The sequence below is a fragment of the Geotrypetes seraphini genome, chromosome 9 (assembly GCF_902459505.1).
Source record: "Geotrypetes seraphini chromosome 9, aGeoSer1.1, whole genome shotgun sequence".
NCBI classification, from domain to species: Eukaryota; Metazoa; Chordata; class Amphibia; order Gymnophiona; family Dermophiidae; genus Geotrypetes; species Geotrypetes seraphini.
Window position 1 is genome coordinate 138,795,438 of NC_047092.1, and position 23,847 is coordinate 138,819,284.

Below are 23,847 nucleotides of genomic sequence, written 5' to 3' on the forward strand. Positions count from 1 at the left end.
ACAATTAAATTCAGATCACCCCCAAAATAAAGAAATTAACTACAGGAAATATAGAAAACAAAATATAGATGCACTTTCTCTGCTCAGTTTGTATATGTATAAATATTTGAACCACCACAACTACTCCTAGAACCCCCCCCCCTTTTAATTTGATTGTTCCATGGCAATTACATGTGTAAATGCAATGTAAAGAGAGATTTTTAACATTTATATTTGAAAAATTCTGCTATTTGCATGCATCATTTCCTTGTGAATATTCTAAAATGTCCTCCAGGATATATAGCTTGCAAATTCCCCAGAAGTTCCATGGGTCAGTGCTGCATGTATAAGGAAATGCACATACAGGTATACGAGGGGCGGTCAATAATTTATCTACCTTAGTAGGAAAGAAGAGTTTAAAAAAAACGTTTGCTTTATTTTTCAATATAGTCCCCTGATAGCTCCATACACTTCATCCACTTTTCCTGCAATAACGTTGAAAAGAATTCTTCTGTTTGACATTCAAACCAGGATGTAACTGCTTCCTTGACGTCTTCATCACTTGAAAACCACTGTCCACTGAGAGATTTCTTCAAAACTTGGAAAAGGAAATAATCTGAGGGAGCCAGGTCAGGACTGTAGGGTGGATGGTTCAGCTGCTGAAACCCATATTCTCAGATAGCAGCTTGTGATTGTTGTGATATGTGCACTAGCATATTGTCATGAAACAGCAGCATATCTGCTGTAAGTTTTCTAGTCTTTTCTCCTTGATTGACTCTCACAAAATGATCATTGTGTTTGCATAACTCTCCCTAATTATGGTTGTCTTGTGTAGCATGTATTCCAGAAGCAAAAGTCCTTCATCATCCCAGAAATTGCCATGATCTTGCCTGCAGATTTTTCTGTCTTGAACTTTTTTGGGAGGTGGGGTAGGACTTGTGCTTCTACTGCATTAACTCAATTTTGGACTCAGGATCTCTATGATAGACCCAAATCTCATCTCCAGTATCGAAACAATGAAAAAAATTAACTTGGTCTTCAAGGAGCATTTCTAAGTTCTCCTGACAGCACTGGAGCCTCGTGTCCTTCTGACATGGCATCAGCATTCTTGAAACCCATCTCACACTAACTTTGTACATGCCCAACTATGCTCAGCTATTTAGGAAGTCTTAATTTGTCTGACAAAATTCAAACCTTGAGTTCCTTGCACATTTCTGTGGAAGTTGCCATCTAGTGTGAGGGTCATCTTCAGTGGACTCTATACCCCATTTAAACTGCTTGCTTAAAAATTTGACTTGGTAGGATAAAGGGGCAGACTCACCATAAACTGCAGTTATGCATTCATGGATCTCCTTTGGCTTTTTCCCTTCTTTTGTGAGAAATTTTATCACAGTTAACAGTGCTCCAAATTAGAGGTCTACACGGAAACGGGGATCACGGGAATCCCGCTGGTCCCGCAGAAATCCCCCCTAACCCACGGGACTCCCGTGGGGACCCCCCTCTAGCCCACGGGACTCCCATGGGGACCCCCCTCTAGCCAACGGGACTCCAACGGGGATGGAAAGCTTTGGAAGCAGGGTTCATCCATATAATATAAAGGACACGTCAGCCTTTGTAAAAGAGGGGGTTTATAAGTTAATTACCTGAACAGAAAACAAAAAAAGGGTTCCACCAAAGAGATTCCACAAGGAAAACAGCAGCGCAAACACAAAAAGAAACTGTGAAATTGCTGCTTTTTATGGGGACAGGCGGGAATGGAGGTAATTCCTTGCAGGGATGAGTGGGGAAGGAGAGGATCCTGGCAGGGACGGGTGGGATTTCTGTCCCCGCGCAACTCTCTACTCCAAATCTAGCAGATTCTTACTTGATTCACATGAGGATTTTCCTGACATCTTGTCTCTTAGAATCTTAGACTTGCATTGAGTCGCAACTGCGTATGAGTAACCTTGAGACATGTCACAAAATGCAAAGACTTGTTTCAACACGCTTGCTACTTTCATTCATACTCAGGTAGATAATTATTGAATGCCCCTCATATTTACATGTGTAGATAGGATAGTGTGTAGTGGACTGTTTATACAGATTACGGATGATTCTAACTTTAGGCGCCTAACAATTGTCAAAATACCCTTAAGAGCCTTGATAATTAGGTGATAAGCACTTATCCAATTCTATAAAAGACTAGATCAGGGGTAGGGAACTCCAGTCCTTGAGAGCCGTATTCCAGTCGGGTTTTCAGGATTTCCCCAATGTATATGCATGAGATCTATGTGCATGCACTGCTTTCAATGCATAGTCATTGAGGAAATCCTGAAAACCCGACTGGAATACGGCTCTTGAGGACCGGAGTTCCCTACCCCTGGACTAGTTGATCACTCGGCGTTGCCCAGATATTTATTTATCCTAATCTTCCGGTATCGATAGACTTGTATTCAGTGATTAAGCCTGGTAAAAAGGGAAGTCTTTGGCAATTACGTTTACTTTCAAATTCCCTTGGGTTTTGGTTTACATTCACTTGAGGATTATCATCACACAAATTTTCAGTTTTCACTTTCTGTTTAGGCTTCACCACAGCACACCAAAGCACAGCTTCACTTCCTTATTTACTGTTGAATGACTGTGTGACATCATTCGCCAAGCTTCACACAATTGGTCAAAGCAGCTCCATCTATATATAATTGGATGTATCTGTGTGTGTGTCCCCCTTCCCACCCCACAGTATTTTTTCCCAGATTTGGTTGAAATCTCATGCGTTTCAGAGTTATGCTGGAACATACATACATACACACATAGAGATACATCTGATTTAATATATATAGATAGATAGGTGACTATTGCAATGCACTCAGTGGCGTACTAACGCCTAAGTGGATGTTTCTTTGGTTGGAGCATGAGTTAGGTGCTGCTAAGTGTGACTCCCTCACCTACATTTCAGGCGCCTAAGTTTTTACCTAGGCACCATTAATCATGATTCTATAAACACTGCCTAAGCGTGAATAACACACAGCCAGCACCTTTTCTTAGGCACTGTTTATAGAATCATCCCCATTGTGCATTATGTAGATGGGGGCAGCACTGCACACTCAAAGCTGCTATATTTATAAATGGTATTCAGGCAACAAATTGATGTTGCCTGCGATGTTTAGTTTTTTTTTTTAATACTCAAGCTAAGTGAAGGAAGTGACAAATCTATAGGGAAAGAACAATATGGGGATGTTGCAACCCATCAAGAAACTTGAGAAAACATCAGCTGAGCTGTGAAAGTGACAAGTAAGTAGCAAGAGATGTATAATAAAGGAAACAAAAAAGAAAATGAGATCAAATGCCATTGCTTGCATAAGTCAGCAGGGAAGCAAGAAGTTGTGCCATTGCAATTAACAGGTACAAAGCGAAAACACTAAAGAATGTTCAAGGATTAGTAATTGAAGTGTTCTTTTTTTAAAAAAATTTAAAATGTATTTATTTTTGCTGGCTAAGGAGTTATTATACTGCAGTGTAGATTACTGCCATAAATCAAGAGAGATCTTAGACAGATCATTTGTTGCCTTGAAAGTCATGCTTCATTTAATGTTGTCCAAAGAGACCGCCATCCCTCCAGGCCTGCTGAAAGCTATAATCATCCTCTTTACTTACTTTGCAATCATTTGCTCGAACTTGCACACATTTTGACCCATGGCTTTATGGTTCTATGTAAGTGCTGTATGTAAATTGTATGGCTTTAAATTACTAAGAGGAATATAAAATGTATGACTGATGTGACAAGGTAATACTGAACTTAATTTCATAGTATATCTATAGCAGTGGTTTTAAAATCGCGGCCTGCCAGGTACTATTTTGAGGCCCTCAGTATTATAAAGAATGATTCTTTATGGAAAACTTGTGCCATAAGTGTCCGTCGGTCACTGTAACCTCATGCAAGCGCTTCCCTGCATCTGTACGCGATTGTGAGGTGGAGTCCAATCGCATGCAGATGCAGGAAAGTGCTTGCATGAGGTTACAGCAGTGAGGCAGACAACATTCCAGAACGTAAGGTAACCATTGGAGGCAGTGCAGCTTGTGCGTGTGTCCGGTGCTGGAGGAGGTGAGAGCTGAAGGCGGATGCGAACGCGACCGCTGGACACTTAAGGCACAATAGCTGGTTTGCTTGGTTTTTTTTGCAATTAGTCAAGGTAAAGTGGGCATTAAGGCCCTGATTCTATAAAAGGTGCCTACTTGTAGGTGCCTAACTTAATTTTTTTTAATTGGTTAATTGGCGCTGATAATTCTACTGTATGGATTCTACTGCACTACTTTATAGAATATGCTTAGAAGGTTGTTCAGGCGAATTCTAATTAGTGGCAATTAATGTCAATAAGTGCATATTAATTGGCAATTGTTGGCATAGATTTGTGTACATAAATTTAGTTGTGGTCAGTGCTCCCTCTAAGCGGGCGGGTGTTGTGAGCAAACTTTTTTCGCTGTGAGCTAAAAATATCGGGCGCCAGCAAGTTATGAGCCAACTCGCCCGATTCTCCTCTCGCCGCCCTGCCATCTGCCGTACGCCGTGCGCTGTGACGAGAAACTTGTGCGCTGCGATGTAATATTTTGTGCGCCAGCGCACGCCAGCGCAGCTTAGCGGGAACACTGGTTGTGGTATATAGAATCCAGGGGATACTGAATAAAGCAAGGGTGTCTAACCTCAGCCCTTGCCAGGTCAGGTTTTCAGGATTTCCCAAATGAATATGTAGGAGATCTATTTGCATGCAATCTATTTTATATGTATGTTTATGTTTTCAAAATAAATATGAATGTGACGGTTTTGACTTGGTTTATTTCCAGATTGGAATAAACGCATTGAGTACAATCCTGGATCTGGTAGCAAAGCGTTATTTCCAAACATTCACTTGGAGACCTGTGATGGGCCTGTTTCCTCAGTCCAGACTACTATTGAACTGCAGACCAATTATATTGGAAAAGGCTGTGATCGAGAGACGTATTCTGAGAAATCTCTACAGAAACTATGCGGTGTGTATGGTGGTGGACTACAACTTCTCTGATGTTCGATTTTTTGTAAAAGAATAAAGCTAATAAAACCCACATCTAGGGAAACATATAGGGAGGAATTCTATAAATGGTGCCCTATTGAAAATATTTTCTTATTCTCCTCAGTTTATGGATAATGCAGAAATAGCTTTTTACCAATATATTCAAGTGCCATGGTTTGGGGAGGTGGGTGATCACAATTGCAGTAGGAGAGATGAGCCACCCCCCTCCCCCCAGAAATGATCGGGGCAGGAGGGAGCCCAAGCCCTTCTGCCCCAGCAAAACCCCCTACCCCCTGTAAGATATGGGCAGGAGGGATCCCAGGCCCTCCTGTCCTCATCGCACTACCCCCCATGACCGCCACCCTGAACCTCCACTCGGCTCCCCCAAACCCTGCGGACATCCCCCCCCAACACCCCCCCACCTTAACAACGTCCTCAGAATGGTGGGCCTTAGGGCCTGATTGGCCCAGTTGCCTCAAGCCCCTCCCACAGGTGTGAAGGAGACCTCAGCCCCACTGATCATTCAAAAGCGGGAAGAACCATGTGGTGCTTCCTGCTTTTGAATGATCTACAGCAGTGGAGTGGTGGGGCTGAGGTCTCCTCATAGTGAGATATTGGATACTACTAGTGGTGATAAGATTACATTTGGAGCTACGAGTTAGAGACAGAAATATAAATAGAGCTTCTAAAATAACCACCAAAATATATTGAGTGGAAATAAAGGAGCAATCAGAAATAATCACTGCTCAAACAGGAACATAAATATTTGGTATCAATGGTATAGTTTTTAATTATAATCCCAAAACTGTAGTCTTCCCAAAAAATTATCTTTTTTTTTTTTCAAAATAATTTAACGTTCTTTATGGCACATCACAACTTCCCCCTTTTATGAAGCCGTGTTAGGTTTTTTTAAAATTGTAGGCCGTGGTGGTAAAAACTCAGACACTCATAGGAATTCTATGAGCGATGGAGCTTTTACCACCATGGCCTGCGATTAAAAACCTTAACGTGGCTTCATAAAAGGGGGGGAGAGAATATAACCAAACCTTTTGAATGTTTAATAGTACTTCGGTATACAAAAACGTGGTTTGAATATTCTATAGTGCTTTACTCAGCATTTAGAGAAAATGGAAGGAGATAGGCAAGTAATTCATAAAGGATACATAAACATCTTTGAATTTGCAGTTGCCAGTAATTAACAGAAGTTTAATAAGTTCCAAAATCTCAGCACCTGACTCTGCAAAATTCTGATACACAGTACCTGCATTAGGGGACAGTCTCTGAAACAAAAGCATTTTTCTATGCATATATATATTTTTTTTTTAAATTGAACATCCAGTCAGGGCAGGATTAATTTGTCGAGGGCCCCTAGGCACCCAAGTACACTGGGCCCCCTGCCCCGCCCCACCCCACCATGCGCCCAGGCGGAAACAGGAAGCTGCATCAGAGGGAAGCTTTGGGCAAGCAGCACCGCTTGCACAATTACAGTTCTCGTTGCCTTTCTTACCCACGTTGCTTGTTTGTCTTACTTTACGTCGATTGGGGGGAGGCCGCGTTGCTGATCGGGGGGGGGGGGGCCCGCATTGCCGATTGATGCTGGAGGGGCCCATCGCCGTTTAGAGAAACAATGTTGATGCCCTCCTTCATCGGGCCCCCCTGACCATTTCGGGCCCTAGGCACGTGCCTACTTGGCCTATTGGTTAATCCTGCCCTGCATCCCGTAATTACCACCATTCTTGCAGACCAGAAATGCCTGAACTTAGGCATCTGTAGGCGGCTGCGATTAAGTCACCTAGCGGAGCCTAAAGAGAGAACTGTTTATAGAATAAGGCCATTAGAGCCTTCCTTTAAACAGCAAATTTATCCTTGAATTCTTTCTGCTACTACGGGCTCCTTTTACTAAGCTGCGCTTGCGGTTTTAGAACATGCTACATTACCGCGCGCACTACACGCTAACTCCTCCATAGAGCTGGTGTTAGTATTTTTTGTGTAGCGCGGGATTAGCGCGCGCTAAAAACGCTAGCACAGCTTTGTAAAAGGAGCCCTACATGTTTAGATTGTTGCCTCAAATTCACATCATATAAAAGAAACAACCTAGTTCTCCACCTGGGGGTATTTAAATCAGCTCTGCTACTATGACAGTACACAGGTGGGTTCTATTTATCTTTATAGACCTTCATAAATCAACTTTTGGAAATAGAGCTAATTTAAGTTTGCTGTGATAAAAGGGGTAAAGTGCAATCGAGACTTCTACGGACAGGCGGGAATTGGCGGCCAGGCCGTGTACCCCCAACAAGCGGCCTGCATACCCCCAAGGCATACCTCGTGTTGTGAAACACTGGTCTATAAGATGATTTACGTATTAATTCTTCATCTAGCTGATTATTGCTATTATTGTAAAATGCATTGCATCTCTCCCTTGTCAGTCATTTTAAATCGGTCATGGATCATCAGCATATTCATCAAATGTAGTCATTCAGGAGGTTTAAAAACCCATTTCACTTTAAAACATTGTTAAGCCAAAATGACAGGAAAATTCAAAATTTTAGTTTTCCTATGTCATCAATAGTGCACAATATTACTCAAAAATGTCCACTAAAAAAAAAAAAAAAAAAAAAACTAGGGGGAAAACACCCTCCAGGGATTCAAGGCAAGGTTGGACAAGTTCCTGCTAAACTGGAATGTACGCAGGTGAGGCTGGACTCATTTAGAGCACTGGTCTTTGACCTGGAGGCCGCCGCATGAGCGGACTGCTGTACACGACGGACCACTGGTCTGACCCAGCAGCGGCAATTCTTATGTTCTTATTCTCAGAATATAAGCAACATTCTTATGAATGTATTATAATTAAAAATGTTAGGCTTGTAGAATTTGTAAAGGAAAAAGTTGCAAAATCAAAATTAGATAGACATTAAAGATGGAACTTGATAGAGATGGTGTCAACGCAGTTACAGACACAAGAATTAGTGGTTGATGAAAGACATGCTTACTGATACACGTACAGTATTTTAAGCCAGAAAATGTCATTTTGGCTCCTGAATAATAAGATTAGAGACAGAGAAAATATTGGATATTGTTGCTCAATGGAGAAAGAGTTTGATTTCAAGCATCTTAGTATCTATAAGGAACACAGTCTAACATGGTAACATAGTAGATGATGGCAGATAAAGACCCGAATGGTCCATCCAGTCTGCCCAACCTGATTCAATTTAATTTTTTAATTTTTTTTTTATTTTTTCTTCTTAGCTATTTCTGGGCAAGAATCCAAAGCTTTACCCGGTACTGTGCTTGGGTTCCAACTGCCGAAATCTCTGTTAAGACTTACTCCAGCCCATCTACACCCTCCCAGCCATTGAAGCCCTCCCCTGCCCATCCTCCACCAAACGGCCATACACAGACACAGACCGTGCAAGTCTGCCCAGTAACCGGCCTAGTTCAATATTTAATATTATTTTCTGATTCTAAATCTTCTGTGTTCATCCCACGCTTCTTTGAACTCAGTCACAGTTTTACTCTCCACCACCTCTCCTGGCATTGCGCTGTTAAGGTGTGCTGCTGCAATGCATACGATTCATTTGTACGTAGTTATCAATCATACCGTTGATACATTGGCTGACTCCTAGGGGAACAATATGGCGTGACGTTCTGTACTGCAAATATTTCAGTGTAGTCTACTAATACATAAAGAAGAAGTTTTCAACGTTTATTGCAGATTGAGCCATCTGGATAAAATTGAGTTGGATGTTTCCTGCATAGACAACATCTGTGCAATAGGGAATACATTTTAGTAAGGTATAAACGGTTTGTGCTTATTTCTATCATTGAATAATGAATTTGGAAATTGTGTGTAGGTTGTTTTTTTTTTTAAGTTATCAAGATGAAACTGAGAATTCACAATCGCATGTACATATGAACTGCATAGTTCTGTTTAATTTTCTTAAAACTTTTTCATTGACAAGATAAAAAATGATCATCCAATTTCATAATTATTTAGTAGAAAAAGCACTTGCAAATTACCCCTCTCCCCTCCCCCCATTTTACAAGGCTGTAGTAGCAACTGCCGTATAGCAAACACTCTGACGCCTATTAAATCTCTAAATTACCACAGCAGCAGCTAATCTTTGATTTATCACTTTTCCTATTTTTGGTATGTGATTCTATTAGAGCGACAACAGTATGCATGGGTACCTGGGTGCCCAAAGGCCATGTTAGAATACTAGAATAACCCAGTATCAGCATGCCTATAATATAGGTGCCTTCAATTACAACAGCAATAGACCTACATGCAGCAAGGGCATGCATAACTTACAGGTTTCTATGCGTGAATTGTACCACCAGCCATGCCCCTCATATGTTCTGCCCATTTGGATACCCCCTTTGCTATGCCATTTAGATGTTCCCATACAGAATAGTTCTTAAATTGTTTTGATGCTGCTTATATGCCTAAATGTACATTTACCCACGAGTATGCATATATTCTGTACATTTATGTGTTCCAGTGGGCACCCAGTTATAGAATTACCTTGTAGATACTTTGCAGAGACAGTACACTCAGAAACTTAAAATCTCCACCGAGGTGGTCCCTACTATTACCAGAGTCATTACCTTACCATCTAAGAACTCTGAGAAGAGCATTAATGAAGTCCAGAGTGAGCTTGTGGATGTTTCCCAGAATAAACTTGGATGCTTCTAGTCTATTAGAGGAATCTATGAATGAAATTTTGAAGCTTTGGACTCTACTAATTTACATACGGTATGTAATTGACCATAAGATTATTTTTCAAATAGTCTTGTGTTTTCAAGGGGTCATAGTAGTTATATTTCAACAAATCTCTGGGGCCTCTTAAAAAGTGACAAGCCTTGACTAAGAAGCAAGGGGTTATTTCATTGTGAACTTCATTTAAATATATAAATTCCTTGTTTATGTGTTATGAAATTATAAATTAACAAGACTAAGAATGTTATAATGCTTCTGTATTGCTCCAAGGTGCAACCTCACCTGATTTATTGCATTCAGCTCTGGTTATCTTAATTCAAGAAAGATATAATGGAACTAGAAAAGGTTCAAAGAAGAGTGACCAAGATGATAAAGGGAATGGAACTTCACTCGTATGAGGAAAGACTAAAAAGATTAGGGATCTTCAGCTTGGAAAAGAGACGGCTGAGGGGAGATATGATTGAAGTCTAAAAAATCCTGAGTGGTATAGAATGGTACAAGTGGATTGATTTTTTTACTCCATCAAAAATTACAGAGTCTAGGGGACACTTGATGAAGTTACAGGGAAATAATTTTTTTTCACTCAGATAATAGTTAAGCTGTGAATCGCATTGTCAGAAGTTGTGGTACGAGTGGTTAATGTAGCTGGATTTAAGAAAGGTTTGGACAGTTTCCTGGAGGAAAAATCCATAGTTTGTTATTGAGACAGACATGGCGGAAGTCACTGCTTACCATGGATCGGTAGCGTGGAATGTTGCTACTATTTGGATTTTAGCCAGGTACTAGTGACCTGGATTGGCCACCATGAGGACAGGCTACTGGGGTTGGTAGCATGGAATATTGCTACTTTTGGGGGGTTTGTCAGGTACTAGTTACCTGGATTGGCCACTGTGAAGACAGGCTACTGGGCTAGATGGACCATTTGCCTGACCCAGTAAGGCTATTTTTTTTATGTTCTTATATAATAGATATACCATATATACTCAAAATATAAAATGAGATTTTGGGGCCAGAAATGGCCCAAAATTGGGATTTTGGTTTATATGTAAATCCACACAATGGCCAATGGTTTTGTCCTGTATTTCCAATGACCAACTCTCCTCCACTACACCACCCCATGCCAATGATCAGTACTCCTTTCCGTCTCCCCCTCAGATGACTGACGCTGCTGTCCTGTACTCCCATCACCCCGATAACCATTGCTGCTCTACACCACTAGCCTGTTCCACCCCCACTCGCAGCATGGATCCTTATCATTCTGGCACTCAATGAAGGTGACACCGATACTCTGTTCTGGGCAAGTGCAGGGCCCTGAACATCTGCACATGCTCAATGCCTGCCATCTCCTGCTGTTTCTGAGAATCCCGGAGATGGCAGGGTCTGGCATGTCTTAAGCATATGCAGATGCTCAAGGCTCAGAAAAGAATATCAGCATCAGCTTCATTGAGCACCAGAATGGTAAGGACCATGCTAAGGGGGAGGTGGGATGAAGGATAGTAGTAAATGGTAAGAACAATGTCGGGGAATGGACAATTGGTGCTTCTGTTGTCACTCCTGGCTTAGAAGCCTCACCCCTTTGGAGCAGAGCACTGCACCCATTAGTGAGACAGTAAATCTCCCAAGGGGCCATATACTCACTTCCTTCTAAGCTTATCACAAAATTAACTAAGTCAGAAGGAGACGGAAGCAATTTTCATTCTCTCCTGTCTTGCTGGTATCATCTTGGAAAATTATGTCAAGATGACCAAAGCCAGTATTTTGCTCCCATCAGGATTTTAACTATCCAGGAAGTAAGTTTCACTGGGTCCTTCAAAGTTTACTCCTTTACACAAAAAAGCTCACCATTGCATGTTGTCATGGTATGGAACATGTGAGTTCCTAGTCAGGACAATATATAAAATCATAATAAAATTTTGGTATGATATTCATTTACAAACTTTAGAAAATGGTGCAGACTTACTGGTACAGTATTTACCATGGTTTAGGACTAGATATTTTGCTAGTAGTATTAGTAGTAACTGTTTCTCAATGCTTTTCTACACAGTGCTGTTCTGGTTTAATTTTGCATTGGTTTTGTCGTTATACAAGATTTTTTGATCAAATTTTAGCATTCAAGGCTAGTAAAATGAACACCTGATAGAGTATCTTAATTCCTCAAGCTCAATCTTACCATGCTTTTAGAAAAATATAGAAAACCTACTTGTTTGATAAATTCATATCTTCTTTTAATATTGTATTTATGATATGTCTTGTGGTGCATTTATAAGATTTGCTGATTGACCAGCTTTTCTTGATGTAAACCGCCTAGAACTCATTGGTATGGCGATATACAAAAATAAAGTTTATTATTATTAATAAAAATATTTAAAGTTTAAAAAATTGTGTTAACACATGGCAAGGATATCTAGTCTTGTAGACTTTCTTACCAGGATCACTCAAATTTCTAATCTCGGTTTTTATTCTAGTTAACCTTTTTTTCCTCCTTTTTGGGAGAAAAAGGTCACCTCAGTTTAGATTTGGATTGGTTTATATGTAAGTATATATGGTAGCTCCTGGCCAGTTAAAATACTAGTGCAGGTCAATCCACTGATATTTAGCAGCACTTAAGCAATTAGTACCACTGATCGCTACAGACTGGTAAAATGAGGGGCAGAGGCTAAAAAAGTATATGAAGAGAAATTTGCCAAAGAGGAATAAATTCATAATAACATCTTTTCTGGGTATATCAAACACAGAAAGCTTGTGTGGGAATCCGTGGAACCGTTGGATCATCAAGGAGCAAAGGGGGCACTTAGGGAGGATAAGGCCATAGTGGAGAGACTGAACAAATTATTTGCTTCAGTCTCTATGGAAAAAGATATAAGAAATCTACCTGAACTGGAAATGGCTTTCAAGGGTGACGATGGGGAGGAACTGAAAAAAAATCTTGGTGAACTAGGAAGATGTACTGAGCCAAATTGGGAAGTTAAAGAGTGATAAATCACCTGGACTGGATGGTTTACATCCCAGGGTACTGAAAGAACTCAAACATGAAATTGCTGAACTGCTATTAGTTGCTAAAATCATCTGTAGTACCTGAAGATTGGAGCGTGGCTAATGTTAGGCAGATTTTTAAAAAAAGGTTCCAGGGGAGATCTGAGAAATTACAGACGAGCATGACTTCAGTGCTGGGAAAAATGGATGAAATCATTTAAAAAATAAAATTATAGAACACGTAGACAATCATGGTTTAAGGGTCAGCATGGGTTCAGCCAATTTGCTGCATTTTTTTGCAGGTGTGAATAAACATGTGAATAAAGGTGAACTGATTGATGTAATATATCTAGATTTTCAGAAAGCTTTTGACAAAGTTCCTCATGAAAAGCTCCTGAGAAAATTAAAAAGTCAAGGGATAGGAGGCAATGTTTTGTTGTGGATTAGGAACTGGTTATTGTACAGAAAACAGAGGGAAGGTTTAAATGGCCATTTTTCTCAGTGGAGAAAGATAAATAGTGTTTCCACAGTGATCTGTACTGGGACTAGCGCTAATTAACATATTTATAAATGATCTGGAAATTGGAACAGTGAGTGAGGTGATTACATTTGCAGATGACACTAAACTGTTCAAAAATCTTAAAACATGTGTGGACTGTGAAAAATTGCAGGCAGACTTTTGGAAATTGTAAGAGTAGGCATCCAAATGGCAGATGAAATTTATTATGGACAAATGCAAAGTATTGCACATTGGGAACAATAAGCAAAATCAAAGTTACCGGATATTAGTGTCCCTCTTAAGGGTCAGCACCCAATAAAATGATCCAGGTATCATCGTAGACAATACACTGAAACCTACTGCCAAATGTGCAGCAGCGGCTAAAAAAAGCAAACAAGATGCTAGAAATTAATTAAAAAAAGGGATGGTAAATAATACTAAGAATGTTATAATGCTTCTCTGTCCTTCCATGGTGCTGGCTTGTTTTTGAGTATTGCATTCAATTCTGGTTGCCTTATCTCACAAAAGATATAGCAGAATCAGAAAAGTTTCAAAGAAGAGCAATAAAGATGATAACGGGAATGAAACTCCTCTCATATAAGGAAAGGCTAAAGAGATTAGGGCTCTTTAGCTTGGAAAAGAGACGGCTGATTGAAGTCTACAGAATCCTCAGTGGTTTAGAACAGATACAAATGAATCAATTTTTTATTCTATCAAAAATTACAAAGACTAGAGGACACTCAATGAAGTTACAGGGAAATACTTTTAAAACCAATAGAAGGAAATATTTTTTTTTTTCACTCAGATAATATTATGCTCTGAAATTCATTGCCAGAAGATATGGTAACAGCAGTTAACGTAGCTGATTTAAAAAAAAAAAGAAGGTTTGGACAAGTTCCTGGAGGAAAAGTCCATAGTCTGCTATTGAGACAGAAAGCAAAAACCACTGATTGCAATATGATGAGTACACAGAAAAAGGGAATTAGGCTTGAATCATTCAAAAATAGAGTGATAAGGACAAATATATGAAAAACAAAAAAATCACTCTTGATGATGTTTATAAGGAAGAAGCTGTGTGAATTGTTCTCTGTTCACTACGTGAGATATTCTTTATCTTTTTTTAATCACTCACACCCATTACTAAAAATCCTTGTAAGTAATAATTTAAGGTTAATTAACTTTCCTAAATTAGAAATGGTAAATCCAAGAGAAATGCTTAAGAGATACTTGATGGAAATTTTAGAAGTATCAGAAGAAATGTTACCACCATTCTCACGTGTCTATTATTTGCCAATGAAAGTTTCTGTAAATCAACAAAAAGAATTGGCCCAACAAACTTTAAATGTTTCAGAATTATTGGAGACATCTGATAAAGACTTGGCATCACCAGCAACTTTGATTCTAACTGTGGCGCTTCCGTTAGATAAAACATGGTTATTAAGACTTTACTTTAAAAATAGACAAAAAATTTTTCTTGGTTGTAAAGTACAGATGTTTCCTGATCTTACAAGGGAGACACAGAAACGTCGCCGTGAATTTCTTCTTTTGAAACCTGGGGTTACTTCTTTGGGGGCAACCTTTTATTTGAGACATCCATGTAAATGTATAGTGTGTTACCGTTCTGTTAAATATGTATTCTTTGAACCATCTCAATTGACAACTTTTGTAGCTACGTCTCGTTTGGATGGAGAATCATCTAAACCCTAATATAATTAAGAAACTTTATTTCTCAGTGCTTCTGCTTTGAATATCTTGCAAAAATAATTTCTATAATTTTAATGCTTCGCTAATTTAAAATCTTGGTTCCTTTAGGAGGACTTGAGCTTAAATAGTTAAATAATACATGTTTTTCTTATTAGATGTTTAATTTCTTTATGATTATTTTGATATTATGACTATTGCTTTCTGTACAAGTGTTTAGCTTGATTTAAATTGAAAATTAATAAAGAAATAATAATACAAAATCCTTGTAAATCTCCATTGGTTCCCTGAGGCAGGAACGAAACGTGGCACGTCGGAATTTGCAAGCTATAGATAAGTTTGCTGTGTTTTCTTTGAATGATATGACGTACCCAAGTTAAGAACTTTAAGCCCAAGTGGCACATTAGTACACAAGCACACTAACTTGAAGTCGCTTTTTATTCTTTTTTTTATATGCGATGATTGGGCGATGAGTTGGTAGTGTCGGGGTCTTCCCCCAGTTAACGCCACCATGGTTCTGAGCATAAAGTTTATAAATACTGTATATACCATTGACACAGTATACTTATAAACATCATCAAGAGTGATTTTTTTTTTGTTTTTCATGCACTGGGATTAGCAGCATGGAATGTTGCTACTATTTGGGTTTTTGCCTGGTACTTGTGACCTGGATTTATCACCATGAAGATGAGATACTGGACTAGATTAACCATTGGTCTGACCCAGTATGGTTATTCTTATGTTCTTATGTGGTTAAGTGCTGATATTCAGCACTTAACCAACTAGGTTAAGTAGCCAAATCAGGCCTTATAAAAATCAGTCCTATCTTTATTTGGTGTGTGCTGAATTTCACATTTAACCTTATAAAAGAAAGCCAGCTGCATAAACCCAGGTATTCAGTGGTGATGCCTAGATATGAGTTCTGTCCGGGCACTACCTCCACTGCATTCAGGTATCTCGCATGAATATTCATTGTGGATATCCTAAAAAAAAACGGACTTGATGGGGTGCCTCCAGGGCCAGGTTTAGTAGCTACTGGATTAGATGATATAAGGGTGAAATTGTTTTTATCTGCTGATGACATCGCACTAATAGTACCCTTTATCTCTTCTCCTATGGACATAATAGATAAAATAAAATCTTTAGATACAGTGGAACTCTAGGGGCTCCTTTTACGAAGGTGTACTAGCGTTTTTAGCGCACGAAACCGAATTATTGCGCGCTGTAGCACGCTTGCCAAAAAACTACCGCCTGCTCAACAGGAGGCGGTAGTGGTTAGTGCGCGTGGCACTTTAGTGTGCGCTGTTCCGCACGTTAAGGCCCTAAAACGCCTTTGTAAAAGGAGCCCTAGGTCTCAGCTAACCTATTAAAATTAAATAGATAAAAAACAAATGTTCTCATGTTGTCACCATAATAACTATGTACATTGTCCTACAATTAGGTTGTTTTCTGTGACTAGCATTTGAATAAATGGGTTGTAATGACTGGCAATAACTTAACTGCTTAAGTTGGTATTCAGCATTGATCCTTAAGTTATAATGGGCAAAGATAGAGCTGCTATTTTGGCGGTCTGATTTGTATACTAAACTTAGCCGGTCAGCTATGAATATTGCCAATGATCACACAATAGAGCCAGTTAATATTTAGCCAGTTATCTTGCACTGAATATTCATGGATAGCTGGTTAAATCTATTTCAATGGTCAGTGGATTGCTTCCTATTGTTTAACCCCTTTTATGTTCTTTTATTTTACTGTATCTTATTGTAGTTCACTTTTGTGCCATGTTAGCCTGTCTTGTCCTTGTCATTATGCGTTTTTAATAATATGTATCCCATGATTTTATTGTATTTTGTATAATCGCTTAGTATTATGATAAGCGAAACATCAAATTATTATTAAACTTGAACATTGGGGGGAGGGAGGAAATGTGTTTAAATTTGAAACTTCCATAAAATTGTAGGACTTATTATTATAGGCAACAACATAACTATGGAGACTGAGATGTACATTGTTATTAAAAATAAAATCATTTTGAACCCCTAGAAAACTTAGACAAATTAAAATGCATTATGAACAATTAAAGCTTAGGTTTCAATCTTTATTATTGGCTTGACTGGATTTTTGTAATATCTTACATGCTGTCTTTTGAAGTTGCTTAAAAAATTATGAACAGTACAAAATACAGCTATCTGATCTATTCAGTCAGACCAGACATTAAAGTAACTCCTTTCTGTATGAAACTATACTGGTTCCAATGGAGGCGAGAGTTGTTTTAAAAAAAATGTACCATGGCTTTTTTAATATTGAATGGTCAAGCTCCCTTAAACTTGGTGGAACTAATAGAATTTCCAACTTTAGATGCACTTACAATTACTAGCAAGTTGTTCCAGTCCAAAAGGGGTTAGATATAAAACCTATTAGTCAAAGTCTTTAGGTTATCAAACAGAAAAGATCTGGAGCTACATTCTACAGAATTTAAGAGCAACCTAAGATTATAGACAGTTTAGAAAATTGTTAAAATCTTCTCTCTTTCAAAATATGTTGTGGTCTTGCACTGGATTTTACTGAGCAGTGTAAAAGCATTGTACCGGGGGCCAGCGAGGTAAATGACCAGTGCTCATGGGAATTCAATAAGTGTTGGAGCATTTACCTCACCAGCCCATGATAGAATGTTCTTACCCTGCTTAGTAAAATGAGCTCTTAAGTTTATAAAGGCCCAGATTCTGTAACCAGCACCTATTTCAGAGGCGCCCAACTAGATAGGCGCCTATCTAAATTGAATAACAATCTCAATTAAGCTTTTTAAACATAGGCGCCTATCAAGAAAGTGCAATTCTATAACAAGGCACCTCTAAAAATTTAGGCGGCCTTCAAAAAAATAGGTGCTATGCATGTTAGGCGTGGGCGTGGCTACATTTCTCTTAATCGCTCACATGGGCGCCTAAGTTTTAGTTGTGCCTAGAGTTAGCCTATTTATTAGGCGCCTTCAAAATAGGTGCCGCTCAGCGCAATTCACTAAACAGCACCCAATTATGCTTGAATCGTGCTGAAAGGTGCCTACCTTTTGGGCGCTTCTTATAGAATTTGCCCTCAAATGTTTTATTTATCATTCTCAGGAATGTCTGGCTTTATACTGTTGTTAACCACTTTGAGTTAGGAAAGGTACAAGATTTTTATTTTTGTAATGGAAATTTTCCCTTTTATCATACTGTAGTATGTAATATGTACAGTTCTGAAAACTAGATTTTCTTGGATTCTCCCATCATTTGTGATCTTCTCAACAAATGGGCATTTTTACCCCCTCCTTTACAAAGCCTCGCTAGCGTTTTCAGCACTGGCTGCCACTGTAACAGTTCCTATGAGTGTCCGAGTTGTTAATGCTGTGTCCAGCGCTAAAAACGCTAGTGTGGCTTTGTAAAGGAAGGGCTTAATTAGGTATTTCATATTTTATATTATTTTTTTGTCCTATTCTGATTTGTGTACTCTGGAATTCATAATCAAAATTTATCTTGCTGTTATGCTGAAATTGATACAAATAAAAAAAAAATTGAGAATGTAGACAGGAGCACCCCAGGGCAAATACAGTGTTTCATTATCTTTGATTTATTGAACCACTTAAAGAATTGTATCTAAGGATTCCTTTTACAAAGGTGCGCTAGGGCCTTAACGCACGCAATAGCGCGCGTTAAATTCCCGAGCGCGCTAGCCACTACTGCCTCCTTTTTAGGAGGCGGTAGATTTTCGGCTACTGCGCACCTTCGTAAAAGGAGCCCTAAATGTTGTAGGAATGACTACATAGCACTGTATAGATGTTACAGTTTTATTCCTATAATGCTGTTTGGCAGTCTTAATACAGGTATAGAAGCCTATGGAAATTTGATGCAAGCAAGCATTTAAAGTATCCATAATTGCATTGGTAAATTTAGATTTGCAGCAAACTGCTGTTATTTATAACAGCCCTTGACCCAGCTCCCAGCAGTTGAAATTATGGAATTAACAACCATATGGCTTCTTAATATAGCCATATTCTTTCATCTGAGCTGCTCACTTCATACTAACTCAAAACCCCATTCTAGGATTATTTATTTAATTTGGTTATATTATCAGGTGCAGCTGTTAAGGGTGAAAATAGTTTAACAGCTGTATTATTAATTATTTTTCATTTCATTCATTGTGTGGTTACTTGTAGGAGCTTCGTCTGGTGCCATCGACCTATTACCTGCCCCCAGTGCAGCGACCAACTGGACAGCTGGGCTGCTGATGGATAGCAATGGCATGATTTTTAAGTTTGATGGCAAACAAGGGATCAAGATTCCTGATGCAATAGTACCAAAGAATTTGACTGATCAGTTCACAATAAGCATGTGGATGAAGCATGGACCCAGCCCAGGCATGAGAGCTGAGAAGGAAACAATCCTATGCAATTCGGACAAAACAGGTGATGTGCAAGTACATGCAACTATTGACATTTGCAACAATCTGAATTTCTAGTTGATAATACATAGGGCAATTCTGTAACAGGGAACCCATGTTATTTGCTTTCATAAATATAGCAAAGATGAACATTTATGCCCACAGGCACCCTGAGCTATTGTAGAAGAGCCTATCTAAGTGTTTTAGAGCTTAAATTCAAGGGGGTTTACACATGGATAGAACATGTATGTAAAATGGGTAAAGCTCCCACTTTTGCCTGTCACTTACAGAATATGGTAAGTTCTGTTTGCCTTGCCACTTTTCATTTTGGGCTCCACAGTTATATCAGATTTACAACTGATGTAAGTGTGAGTGCCCAAATGTTAGACACATTAATATTACGCTATGCTAGTATTCTATAATGAGACCTGGGCACCCAGGTGTTGTCATAGAATACGCTCCTCTCATACATTGCCGAGGTACCTAAAAGGAGGTGCCCACTTACAGAATTGCCCTAGTATTATACATATATGATAAAAGTCATGGATTTTTTATTAAGTCGGTTGACTTGTGGTAGAGTAGCCTGGTAATTAGAACAATAGGCTGAACACCAGGGAAGCCGGGTTTCAAAACTCGCTTCACCTATTGAAACCCCTTTTGACTTGGGAAATACATTATGCTTGGATTTTCAAAATGGTGCCATTCAGAAGGTGCCGGTAGGCGGCGCTTAAGTTAAGTGTTTTAATTGGCAATTAATGGTGCGGCAATTGACAGTGCCATTAAGAATTAAGAAAAAATGTGGGAGCCGTGTGGTACCTGAATCTACACAGATGCTTACCAGCGCCAGACATCAAAAGAGGCGTGGTTATGGGTGGGGTTGACGTTCAATGCCGCTAAGCGTTATTCTACGTCAAAGATAGGCACCAGAAATGTAGGCCTGTAAAACCCCAGCCTAAATTTCCAGCACCTATGTTCGACACAGACTGTAATGCTTAAAACAGTCCCTTAGTTTGAGTGACGTGCAACCGGTGCCGTTTTTTCAGGCGCTGACCAATTCTGGCACCATTTTGAGAATCTGGGCCTTAATCCTTGGAATAGGTAATTATATCAAATTTTAATAAAACTTGGAAACTTTTTAATAAACTTATCTAAGATACAACTTACATTAGAATTCCACTTAGGCAAAAATAAAAAAAATAGCTTGTGTGCCTGATTGTAACTCAGTTTAAACCCAGATATGGACAAGCAAGTAATCAGATCTAAAATCCAAATCCATACAATACAAAGCTAGAAAGTAATGGCATTCTTCCTTTTTGTGTACCTTTGTTATCCTGTAGGTCTAGTTTCATAAATTGAAATTTTCGTTGTTTTGTTACCAAACCTGGATGGAATACAGAACACCAATGATTTCAATCTTCTGCAATAGATGGCTTTTATACCTCATAATCTCAGCTATTGATGTTTTTCTTTGAAAGGCTGAAAAGGGAAAGGACGGATGTATCATTGATAATACAAGAACGAAATGAAAGTACAAAGAAAAAAAAAACCCCCACATAAATTGTGAAACACTTTTCACTTAACCATGTCTCCTTTTGGAAAACTTTGATAACAGAAAAAGCAAAAATCATGCATTCATCCGGCACAGCACTAGTTGGTACCGATGCTGCTTAATGCTGTATTGTGCTGGGCTCAGTATCTTAGTACCAAAAATCCATCTGATTAGCCCAATGCAGTCTGTGTATTTATGAAGAGGCCAGGATAAAGAGGAGCAAGGATGCAATAAAAATGATCCAAGTAGCAACTATATTCGGCCCCATGTAGATAAGTTATGTATTTAGTTTAGGCCTGCTGAACAGGGTAAAGCTTTGGATTCTTGCCCAGAAATAGCTAAGAAGAAAAAATTTAAATTGAATCAGGTTTGGCAGACTGGATGGACCATTCGGGTCTTTATCTGCCGTCATCTACTATGTTACTATGTTACAGCAGTGTACAGCAAGAATAAATCAAACATAAGCAATAGACAATTGCAACAATGAAAACAAAGGGGCCCTTTTACTAAGGCATGCTAGCCGATTTAGCCTGCACTAAATGTTAAGGCGCCCATAGAATATAATGGGTGCCTTAGCATTTAGTGGACGCTAAATCGATTAATGCACGCTAAATCGGTTAGTTAAAGGACCCCAAAGTATGGTATAGTATGCTGTGTACACGGTCAACACAATACACCATAATCAACATAGGGTATAAGCAAAGATGGAAATACAGTAAAACCTTGGATTTCAAGTAACTTGGTTTGCAAGTGTTTTGCAAGACAAGTAAAACATTTTATTAAATTTTGACTTGATATACAAGCAATGTCTTGCAATACAAGTACATACCGTATACACCCGTCACATCATCACAACTGAGCCGATGGTTCTTCTCTCTCTGACGCTGCAAGAGTGTAGTGACTGTTCTAAACGAGCGAGGTCTTGCAAAATGAGAACATACGGTATACCCGCGTCACGTCATCACAACTCAGCCAATGGTTCTTCTCTCTCTGACGCTGCAAGAGTGTAGTGACTGTTCCAAACAAGTGAAGTCTTGCAATACGAGTACGTATAGTATTTTGTATTAAAGTTTTTGGGTTGTGGAATGAATCGTCTGAGTTTCCATTATTTCTTATGGGGAAATTTGCTTTGATATACGAGTGTTTTGGATTACAAGCATGCTTCTGGAATGAATTATGCTCGCAAACCAAGGTTTGACTGCATAGATAAGAGAGTATCAGGAATAAGAGGACTAATTTAAAGAAAGTTGCAAAGATCAGAAAGGCACTTGAAAATTATCTTAGCTAGGGTAGGAATAGATAAGCATGTCCTGCTACAGCAGGGGTAGGCCATTCCGATTCTCGAGAGCCGGAGCCAGGTCAGATTTTCAGGATATCCACAATAAATATGCATGAGATAGATTTGCATCTCAAGGAGGCAGTGCATGCAAATCCATCTCATACATATTCATTGTGGATATCCTGAAAATCTGACCTAGCTCTGGCTCTCGAGGACCGGAATTGCCTACCCCTGTGCTACAGTATGTGCAGCGAATGTGTATTATGAATAAGTAAAGATTGGATTATGTACTGTTGGCATATTTAGCGATACTTTGGCTATACTGAAAGATTAATCAGCTTCTAGAGATGTGCATTCATTTGAAACAATGTTGAAAATGTTTCATTTTTTTTATCCTGAAATGACAGGATTTCCCCTCCAATATTGTGTTTTTCTTGTCTTCACAAACAGTGTGCACTCTTTGCAAAAGAATATTTGCTATTTTCTGGTAGTAACACAAAACAAAGTAGAGCTGGAAAGAACCTTCCCGAATACAAATACGGCAATGAAAAAGTGGAGGATGGGTGACAGTCTTGCGGCAGAGCACACAAACTAGCCAAATATAAAGTTCAGGATTTATTGAAGTCTCAATCAGGGCAGCGTGTCTAGGACTTGACATGGGACCATGTTTCGGTGACTAATGGTATCATGCAATCTGTGCCTGCCAACACAGTGCATGGCTGCATAAAAAGTACCAAAACTACTGGAAAGTAACTTTGGAATTCGCTCCCTGACGTTATGAAATTATGTAAATATCGTATATATTTTAGGAAACAACTGGGGGTAAATGGACAATACTCAGACTGGAAGAGCATCACCAGTGGGGTGCCACAGAGCTCGGTGCTTGGATCCGTGCTCTTCAACATCTTTATAAATGATCTGGACATTGGTACGACGAGTGAGGTGATTAAATTTGCGGATGATACGAAGTTATTCAGTGTAGTGGAGACACAGGGAGATTACGAAGATCTGCAACGTGACATAATCAAGCTCAAGAAATGGGCATCGACATGACAAATGAGGTTCAACGTGGATAAGTGTAAAGTGATGCATGTCGGTAACAAAAATCTCATGCACGAATACAGGATGTCCGGGGCGGTACTTGGATAGACCACCCAGGAAAGACACTTGCAAGTTCTGATCGACAAGTTGATGAAGCCATCTGCGCAATGTGCGATGGTGGCGAAAAGGGCGAACAGAATGCTAGGAATGATTAAGAAGGGGATCACGAACAGATCGAAAAAGGTTATCATGCCGCTGTACCAGGCCATGGTGCGCACTCACCTGGAGTACTGTGTCCATCACTGGTCGCCATACATGAAGAAGGACATGGTACTACTCGAAGAAGAGTGACTAAAATGGTTAAGGGTGACTAAAATGACTAGAGTGACTAAAATAGTTAACGGGCTGGAGGAGTTGCCGTACAGTGAGAGATTGGAAAAACTGGGCCTCTTCTCCCTTGAAAAGAGGAGACTGAGAGGGGACATGATCAAAACATTCAAAATACTGAAGGGAATAGACTTAGCAGATAAAGACAGATTGTTCACCCTCTCCAAGATAGGGAGAACGAGAGGGCACTCTCTAAAATTGAAAGGGGATAGATTCCATACAAACGTAAGGAGGTTCTTCTTCACCCAGAGAGTGGTAGAAAACTGGAACGCTCTTCTGAAGTCT

General features: G+C 39.3%; 1 protein-coding gene across 3 annotated transcripts in view; it reads left to right on the plus strand.

Moving 5' to 3' along the window:
- The window catches only part of CLSTN2 (calsyntenin 2), a 1,243,607-nt gene that overhangs the window by 756,799 nt on the left and 462,961 nt on the right, over nt 1-23,847 (plus strand). For all 3 annotated transcript variants that reach the window (XM_033958408.1, XM_033958407.1, XM_033958409.1), the window contains 2 exons: nt 4,798-4,983; nt 19,083-19,331. In XM_033958408.1, coding sequence (XP_033814299.1) covers nt 4,798-4,983; nt 19,083-19,331 — 435 coding nt within the window. The remainder of the gene's footprint in view (nt 1-4,797; nt 4,984-19,082; nt 19,332-23,847) is intronic.